This window comes from Dichomitus squalens (assembly GCF_000275845.1).
Source record: "Dichomitus squalens LYAD-421 SS1 unplaced genomic scaffold DICSQscaffold_105, whole genome shotgun sequence".
NCBI classification, from domain to species: Eukaryota; Fungi; Basidiomycota; class Agaricomycetes; order Polyporales; family Polyporaceae; genus Dichomitus; species Dichomitus squalens.
Window position 1 is genome coordinate 3,753 of NW_006766987.1, and position 9,688 is coordinate 13,440.

At 54.6% G+C, this 9,688-nt stretch overlaps 2 protein-coding genes across 2 annotated transcripts; both read right to left on the reverse strand.

The window, feature by feature from the left end:
- Positions 1 to 2,567: 2,567 nt before the first annotated feature.
- DICSQDRAFT_130475 (uncharacterized protein) lies at positions 2,568 to 4,221 on the reverse strand (the record flags this gene model as incomplete). The annotated part of the gene is made up of 7 exons (XM_007371437.1): positions 2,568 to 2,669; positions 2,695 to 2,804; positions 2,916 to 3,024; positions 3,083 to 3,308; positions 3,366 to 3,631; positions 3,699 to 3,831; positions 3,860 to 4,221. The coding sequence occupies 7 exons, from the start codon at positions 4,219 to 4,221 to the stop codon at positions 2,568 to 2,570; spliced, it is 1,308 nt and encodes a 435-aa protein (XP_007371499.1).
- Positions 4,222 to 7,581: 3,360 nt separating this feature from the next.
- On the reverse strand, positions 7,582 to 8,772 carry DICSQDRAFT_94527 (HET-domain-containing protein; the record flags this gene model as incomplete). The annotated part of the gene is made up of 4 exons (XM_007371438.1): positions 8,732 to 8,772; positions 8,559 to 8,640; positions 7,738 to 8,506; positions 7,582 to 7,671 (listed from the first exon to the last, which is right to left on the reverse strand). Coding segments are annotated over exons 3-4 (852 nt in total), but the record flags the coding sequence as incomplete, so codon positions are not given.
- Positions 8,773 to 9,688: the final 916 nt, after the last annotated feature.

The window sequence follows — 9,688 nt, forward strand, 5'->3', positions numbered from 1 at the left end:
GTAGGCAGCACGACCGACCATTCAAGGGCAGACACCGCCAAGTATGGTACAGTCAGTGTGAGGGTATACACGAGCATCGTAAGTATGACGTTGGCCGTGCACATGAGACCAACCAAATGGAGTGCGAGGGTTAGTCTACTTACCGCTATAGCAAGCGAACCAGTCAGGTCCGCAATAGCGGGATTTCTTCGAGTAGGCGATGAGCTTGATGGTAGGAGAGGAAAGGAAAGGAGCAATGAGTGATTTGCGTGCTTGCTTGCGCTTATGAGGAAAAAACGACGAGCATGACAGGTCGTGAACGATGATGTCACATGTGCCGGAGTATTGAAGCTGGCCACGATCCGCTGCCTTGACCCTAACCCAACCCTCTTCTCCTCACCCTCCAGCCCATCTTCGGAGGCAAGGGACTTCAAAATCGCTTTCGATGGAGGCATCAAGAATCGATGACTTGAAGGGCAACACAGTAGCGTCAGACACCATGCACTGGACAAGTTGCCATGGACTTGGAGGACCGCAGGAGACTTTGCTCATGCTGAGCACGCAAAACTGATGTGTGAGAAGCAAGGGATAGATCTGGCAGGATAGAGCTTTGAAACCGGTTGAAGCCCGCTCGGGGAGAGTGATCGACGACGAGAGACAGTACTTTGTAGCGGTGACGGGTGAGGTGTGCTGCGGGCGAAGGAGCGATCAGCGCCATGGATGGGCGGCAATTTGAGCGACAGAGGCATACAGTCTCACCCGTGCACATGTCATTCCCATTCTGTAAGTATGTCAATCAATGGTCAATCTATAAGTTATATATGGCGAGTTTCTTGCAGGCAATGTCATTGCCATCAAAATCCCCGACGGCCTTATTATCGACTCGCCCCGCCAAGGTTTGCAATGGCGAGCTTATGCGTTCCAATTCCCTGCTTGCCAATTTTGGTGTTACCATTCCGGGCACATGTTGCATTGCCACTGCCACGGTTCAGCACATTTGCTGATGGAAGTATGTCTTTACTTGGGCCATGGACTCTGCCACTAGCAACTGAGTTGTGTCACGTGTGTGAGGCTTCTCCAACTCTCCTCCGCTTTCACCGCTCAGCATGAGGAAAATTGTGTAATTGAAATATGAGCTTATAATCTACATGATCAGAAGCCAAAAGACGACCCTTCAACTTTGAGGTGAGTCGCTGCACAGTGCATCTGGGCGGTGGGGAGGCTGACAAAGCCCACGTGCTGTGACTGATCGTCACGATGCCCTCTGCCGAGCCCGAAATGCACCAGACGTTCTAGCGGTACTCTCAGGTACTGTCTGTAAGCGCTAGAACGGATGGGAACGAGACTAAGAATAGGCATGTCCAAGACTCCAAGGCACGCCGCATAGCTGTGACGGTGATTCAGCGCCTATGTAGTACTGGCCGGCCGACACGATTACATAATTGACGTACGTGACGGCGTGCATAAGAACCTCGTAAACATTCTTGTCAAGTGATCGCGAGCATCTTCACCCTGCTATGTACTTACCGTGAAAACTTGTGCTGTCTCTGTACAGCGTGCGTCACCGCTCTTTGCCAACAACCCAAAAAGGGCCCCCTTCAGACATGCACCCCGTGATATGTGCGTCCCTGCCAAACGGCACCGCAAGGCAAAAATTACACAGTAGTAGTAACAACGGACTGGACGCTACTCTCCTCGGAATGGCAACGAAGGGTCTCTACTGTGAGATCAATCCAATCCCTACGCCCGTATCCGTGCAGACGGCAGACGTCCCTAATCAGACTATACATGCTTGGCCCGATGTCTGCGCATGAAACGCGGCAACTCATCGAACCTCGTCCACCGCGTGCCCGTATAGTCGGTGAAGCTGATGCCAAGATTGTGCAGATCATGGATGATGGGTGCGAACCAGAAAGAGTATTCGTACTCGAACCTAGCATGGCGGGATAGAATAACGGTGAGCATTCCCTTGTCCACTTACGTGAAAATGATGACAGCCCGAGCGACACGGAGCCTACGAACTGGTTAACAGGCCACTTGAAGGGCTCTAGGATGCAGAATTCTTTGATGTTTGGGAGCTTGGCGCGATGTTCGGTGAGTTGATCAATAAACGAGTCCCATTCTTCGACCTTGGCCGAGTAATTTCGGATGTGGCTGCTCAATGCGGTCAGCCAATCGCGCAGCGTTCAACAGTCAGCCGTTGACCCACTCAAGTATGAGGATCGGGAAAGTTAGTCGCCTGATAGACGTGTGTGGCTGGGAGGACGTCAGGAAGGGGATATCCAGGGGCTACAAAGACCGTCAGGACGTCGTAGGCGACTCAAGGAATTGGTAGCGTACGACAGCGGTCGTCGTCACAAGACGCAGTTCATTGATGTGGGGGCAGAGATCTAAGATCGGAACTGATGGTGCCCCTGCGCCTTCGCGCATGTCGACTGCCAAAGAGTCGAGCTTCGCGCCATGCACCTCGAGGAGTCTCACGGCGTCCGGTGCGGCCACGGCTGAGAATCCAAGCTGTCGCAACGACGGCAAGCTATCGTAGAGCGTCAAGTTGGTACGAGGAATTTCCATATGGACAGCAACGTGCCTCATTCGAGCAAATACGTCAAGCATGCTGACATCGCATCCCCAGAGTTCCAAGACTTCAAGGGACGGCAAAGCGAGTGCTGGTATGTCCACGCATTCCGGAGCTGAGCATCGTCCATACAACGTTACGTTCTTCAGATTCGCAAACATCGCCCAGACGCCCGGGTCAATCACGTCCTGGCCGACGTCCTGCTCCATACTCTCGAGGAGAAACGCCCCGCCTCCTTCGACGTTGCGGGCTATATATGGGAACACTCGAACGCGTCTGTCGACGCGCAAAAGCCTAGTTAGTGGAGCGGAGATCCGCTTCGGCGCCTTCAATTCCACGCGACGTGGAATGAAAATCACACGGACGAGGCGCGCAAGCTCGTCTGATGCCTCAACTCTGGTGATGAACGTTTCGACGGCATTCTCAGACTTCAGGTGAGGGATGCTATACATGTGACGAAGCCCGAGGCGCTTTGAAAATGCCCGTGAGCGAGCATACACGCGAGGCCAATCGTATGAACGTACGCACATGGAGTCTCTTGCTGAGGACCAAAACCGCTTTCCGTGTCGAGGCTACAGACGGCCAATTACAGGAGCGATGGAACGTCTCTTCGTCGACATCCAGGAATTCCGGGTCGTGCACGTGAGTGGCGTACCCAAGAATCTTATCCCACAGCTTATCAGGGAGCTCGGGGAGAGATGGAGGGTTTTCAATGGTGACTTCAACAGCGAGGAATTCGGTCAGCTTAACCATGCTAGATAATCATCAGACATAGGCATGCATCGAATAAGAGGGAGGAGGTAAGACCCACTTCTTCCCAACGCCGAGGCATATCAGCTCCTGGGCTTTGGGGTCCGCATGCTTGTGCAGTAGCAGAGGTGTAGCGAACTGTCCCATCGTGCGGATTTGGATGATCTTCAGTGTCGGTATTCTGGCGAGTTGCTCGAGGTTGTTGCCATCGATGTTCAAAGTCGCTGTTCTGCTGCTCAAGCTGATATGTTCGAGCGCCGGGAACTTGGGCACCTCACGCAGCAGGTCAGGCCAGAAAACGAAAAGATCGCTAGCAGTAACGTATTTCTACAGAGTTCAGCCGTCAATGAGAGTGGAAATTTATCCAGATACAGAGCGCGTTGGAGCCACGTACGAGCTTCTTCCAGGCAGGCAGCGCACCTGCGATGGCCTTGGAGAGATTTATCCCCACATGGTCTGAAGCGCCGTTCCCTTCGACGGTGTCGAGGAAGAGCCGCTCGGGGCTGATTTTGTTGAGCCATGCTATCCTTGTTGGAGAGGTCATAGCAGAGAAACAAATCGGTGATTCCGGGCGCCGCGTTGAGCACCTTGATGAAGGCATCACCATACCCGCCCTCCATGCGCAGGCGGCGGAGGTATCGCCCGAGCTTCAGCCCTTCCTTGGAACGACTGGAGGCGTTCAGCTGGCTAGCGAGAGCTGTCACTTGATGTGGGCTGCGCAAGATCGCGGACTCGTAGAGCGCGGGTGTTCCTGCGGCGCACCAGCGCTTCGAGACGACGAGCAGGTGCGAGATCGTTGACCGGGGGCTGCTGCAGAAGGTGCGCTGTGTGCGCCATGCCTCGAAGGTTGGCATCGGGACTTGCAATGCATAGCGCAGGATTAGCTCCAGGATCTCGTTCGGGACTGATTCAGTCATGGCTGAGGGAATGAAAGAGCGGCGGGGGTTCGGAGTGAGCTTGTCGGCATATCATATAGCGGAACGTATTCATACCGGTGATGCGCGGGTAGAAGCAGTCTAAGAGCGTCGAGTTGAAATGGCCGTTGGAAGTAGGTGATGCTGTATGGGGATATTGCACCTAAGTAGTGCCTGATTCTACTTCTCAGGCAGGTACGTGACGGCTATTTGTAAATGGCTCTACCCCTGAGTCACGTCTATCCATCGCGAGTACGCTGGAGGGTAGGTCTGCAGAGATGAGCAATTGAGGAGTTCGGGTCAACACAAATGGCTGGCTATCGGAGGCATGAGGAAGATCACAAGAGGTCCACAGAGTGCATCTAAGGAATCAAGTCTGAATACCCTTACCGTCACCCCCGCCAGCATTATAGTCATTTGCATATCAAACTGCACAGTCGACGCGCGCGCCGCGGGGCTGTTTGCACGTGTTTGCAACGCCATGGGATCGGTCTCCTTCAACCCGCTGTGGCCATCGAGTACAAGAAGCCGTTTTTGCATTGAAAGCCAACCAGGCAATGCTAAGGGATATAGATTATCTGATATCCACGCGCTATGACATTTTCGAGGGAGTGCTTCCGTTTTCACTGAGGGTGCACCCCCCGGAGTGGCCGTCCTGGCCAGTACCCGACGGCCGAGCAAACACGAGCAAACAGACTCGACGCGCGCGCGGGACTGCAGTTTAACTGGCACTCGGATTTGCGAACGACTGAACTGTAAGCCTGATTGTTCAGCTGGAACTCAAACCAATCCTTACACAATGCAGCTCTATGTCACGTTCCACATCGCTTACGAACGGTCCCTTCTGAAGAAGCTCCCCAAAGCCCTTCTCATCCGTTTGACTCCTCCCCCTCTTCCCGACTTCTGCTCATCATCAATTCTCCGCTCTCCGTCGTCGATTACCATCTCCCGGGGTGATCCCTGGGGATCCTTAGACCGCATCGACGTACGTGCATCTCCTAGTCCGGAGCCTGTCCCAACTGCCGTATTCTCAGCCGGTGGCAACACTGCGCGAGACAACGGCGGCGTTGGCGAGGTTAGGGTGATCTGCGGGGGTGGACGATCAGACGGTGCATCGCCCATCACTGGGGGCTGTACGACGAAAGGACGAGCGATATCTCCGGGGGATTGAAGAACGGATGCTGGAGGTCTCCTCTGCTGAGTCACGGTCTTGGACCACCCTTCCACCGAAGCCTGGGATGCGCTCCCCGAAGACCACATGTCAGGCCGCGGCTGAGACTGACCATCCCCTGCACCTGTCCACCCTCTCGCTGGCTGCCGCTCTCTCACTGGGTTAAGCTCGACGTTTCCCGGCTGCCTTGGTGCCTGGTGTGCGGAAGGCGGCTGGAGGCTTGGGAGAGCTCCCCCACTATATGATAGGGAATGACGGTGATTATAGTAGCGGTTGTCGCTTTTCGCCGCAGATCCTTCCAGCGCTATCACTTCTCCTGTCATGAGCTGATCAGGACTCTCCGACCTCACGAAATTTGGCACATGTGTTCCTCCCAGGATGTCGCCCTGTCCGTAGTAGAATGAATTGGATACGTGGGGTACAGGCATGCCGCCTGTGACTTCGCCGGATCCAGTCTGGTATCTTCCTTCGTCACTTGACTTCGAGCGAGGCGTGGGACGGATAGGTGGTTGACCAGATGAAAGCATGTTTCTTTGGACAACGTATGAGTCGTCCCTTGTAGAACCGTGGAGAAGGCCAGACTCCGGGATGTGAGTTGGGTTGCTCTCGTCCCCTAAGGAACGGCTACGTTCTAACTGCGGGGTACGTAGTTGGACCCAGCCGGCAGGCTGCGTGGTTGGAATCCATAACGATAGACGATGGTTGGTTGTCTTCGGTGCCGTTGGGGAAACGGGACCATGCGTAGTCGGGGGACACCTCTGTTCACCACGTGCAACATAAGCCTGACCGTGGTTGAGGTCGTGACGCTCAGATTGACGGCGTTCGGCAGAGCGTTGCCAGTACGGAACCTGTGGGACACTGTCGCTCGATCTCGAGTTCTCCGCAGTGAGAGGAGGAGAGGGAAGAGGGCCAGACTCCTGTTTGGAGGGAGCGCGATGAGCAATGTTGGAGGGAGATTCTCCGACATGGTCGCCAGCACCGGCGTACTGAGATGTCAGGTTCTCCGAAGGGCGATTCTCGAGATATGGATCGAAGCGATGGGCGTACGGAGCCGAATTAGATCGCGTACGCTGAAGTGCGGGTGGAGACTTGGGCGGAGTAAGGAACACAGAGGCAGCGTTAGCATGATATTGCGTTGGTTGACGGACAGGGAATGTGCCAGCGGCCGTGTCATCTAGCCGCCTCCCCATCGCGGCCTCAGCCTCAAGAAGACGAGTGGGGTCGACTTCTTCCGAGACTGTAATCTCGACCCCCAACTGATAAGCCTTCACCCGCGCGTTGGTCGTAGTCATGGGACTGTGGCAAAATGTCATCCGGAGTGTGATGCGCTGGTTTGGCAAGGTGTGAGGGTTGAGATGAATTCTCGTGGATGCAATGCCCCCACGAAAGTCCCATGAATGAATGTGAACGGGATGATTGACGAGATGACGGTCCTCCGCGAATTGCTGCTCAAGACTGCAGGTAGCGTCTCGCGACCATATGAGCACTCCCAAGAGCCGCTTGCCGAAATTACACTTGCAGCGGCCAACCTGGATGTCGATCCGGACACCGTCCTTCACGATGACAAGACCAGGAAGTAATGTCAAGTTCAGGACGCGGTTATGGAGGGCAATGTCGGGCTCCTGCGAATCTTCGCTCTTCATTGGTGAAACTCGGTAGCCTTGCAACGAGAGGAGCATCCGCGACCAGTCAGCCAGGCGGACCTCGAAAGAATCGCGCGCATCTCGAAGAGTCGTGTGGGTGGGCTCATCGCGCTGCTGTTCATTCGCAATGCGCGACGGCCAATGGGGGATGTAGACGCTAGCCATCCGGAACAAATGACGTCGGAGGCACTGTTGAATTTCTTGGAGGGACAAAAATGTAGCGCGGTAGTAGTAATCGCTGAGCGGGTCCGTGGAGCCAAATGCGTTGGCAGTCACGAGGTCGGTCATCTTCCCCACAAGCGTACCAACAGAGAACCCAGTCCCGGACTGGTGGACTCGAGGACGCAAGAGGAGAGCCAGCAAGCGTCCGTCGGTTTGAACCTCACAGGCGAGAAGTGCGAGGTGCGTGGGGACAATATCATGGCTGTCTTGCGACACAACTGCTATGAGTGGCAGTCGAGTATGCATGCCGTATGCGGTGACTGAGAACACTTGGTAGGCGTCTTCAGGAGTGATCTCCAGCCTCTTAGCGAAGGCCTCGCGGGATAGGTGGATAAGAGCCGACGACTCCTCGAAGTCTTTCGGGCATGACGCTAGCAAGTATTGTCTCGTGGTGGGGGGAAGCTCAATGGAAGGTGGCTGGGGCATCGATGCTGCTGCATCGGCGTCAGGGCTAGCGAATTGGAAGCGGTGGCGGGTAAGAACAGGTCCCCATCCGAAGATTGACTGGTCGGGCACAACCCTGATGATCTCCTCCTGTAGGCGGACATATGCGTAGCGACCTTCCCCATATGTGATAGGGATGCTGACGCCGAAGATTCCCATCAAGGAATACGCCTCGTCCTCCTCGCGGCTGGTCCTCCTCGACGCTGCCCAAGACATCTTGCGAGCTATGCTGACCTCCTCCAGAGACCGTTCGAAGGTCAGGACAGCATGATCGATGGTCGTGACCTCCTGAATGAGTATGGCGAGGGTCTGCTTTGAGCCGAGAACATCCCAAGATTGAGAGAAGAACAAGAGAATGGTTGGCGCGAGGAGCTCTTGAAGCGTCCAACCACGTGTGAACCATTCGCTATTGCAGAAATCTCCTCTCCAGAACTCGGGGTCTTTGCGGACATCGTGGAGGAACGCGTAGCACACGGCCGCGTACCGGTACCAGTCGTACATGGAAGTGATGGCTTCGGAGAGCTCGGAAGAGCTGGTTTTGTCGATACAGCAGGAGTCGGCCCAGCCAAACTCAAAGCCGTTCTCATGTGATACTTCACAGAAACGTCGGAGTTTGGACGAGAGCTTGGAAAGGATAGGCTCGCCCTCGGGGACTTCGGACTCGAATCGGAGGACATCCTGATACGTTTTCTCCGGATTGTGTTTATCCTTTGACCAGACGTGGGACAAGATAGCGTAGCGGACATGGCGTGGATCCTCGAACCAGTGAAACCTCCCGGTTCTCGTGTTGAGCAATCGCATGGTGAGTCTGATGATAATCAGATGGACTAACAGCGGAAACTTGTAGATGCTGTGCTTACGGCCTCCGACAAGACTTGATTGAATCGCTAGCAAGCCTGTGACACCGCACCCATCCACTCCTTCGTCCCAATGGTGTCAATGCTGTTAGCATGGGTCAGCGAAGTGTCAAGCATGATACTTGAGAGCCTTGCCATCTGCGCGATGACTTGGGCACTATGGAGACGTTGCATACCTTTGCACTAGGAACAACTAGCTGTTATAAGCCCTCTTGCCAATAGACCGCCACGCCTCAGGCTTCAATCCTGTTGCAAAGGTCAGAATCATGGTAGGATTCGAAGGGCGAAAGACATGCGACTCACCGAGGATGTGAGTGGAGGAGGGAGGAGAACACACAAACCGGCGCCAAGCACGCGAACGGCCCCCCTCCAATTTAAAGCCTCGAGTCGGTGATTGGTTTTGGGAAGGCGGTGCGTGTGCGCCCAACCACACTGACAGCGTCCGTCACAGGGAGCATGTGGTATACAGTCATACACGGGTCCTCGGGACAGTCAAGTGTTGTCGCTCATCCCAAACCATCCCCTACCTGTGCAGCCCATATCGGACAATGCCATTATGTGTGGTACACAACAAGGCATTGCACGCCTAAGTTTCATGGTAATCCAACTATGTGTGAGAGGGATCGGGGACAATCATCCCAAATTTCTCTTATCGCACGTCCCTCGGTCCTCGGGACAGCGCTTAATTCCCTCGTATGGAACGAAATTGCTGTTGCCGAGGATAGCCGAACCCGGATATGGTATGTGGACATCTAAACGCCCGATTGCTTGAGCGCAAGAACTACCCTTCCACACTGTGTCGATGACTATCAGGGCTCAGTGTCAAAATCTCACCATATAAAGTTGCTGAGAGAAGGAGATATATGTCGCCTTGTTGTACACCAGAAATGGGGCACACCCATGGGCACGGTGAGTATAGATTTGGGCGGGAACCAGTCCCAGATTTGGTTTTCGTGTAAATCTTGTACAGAAACTGGGCTGGTGACTTCACTTCTGGGTCGCCTCTGATGAAATTTGAGGAGAGGTGAGCTGTAAGAAGTCTATATAGATATATACAAAACCTGAGGCAGTAGGATAGAGGGAGGGTCAGAAAACGCGCAGTGTCCCGAGGACCCATGGTGTCCCGAGGACCC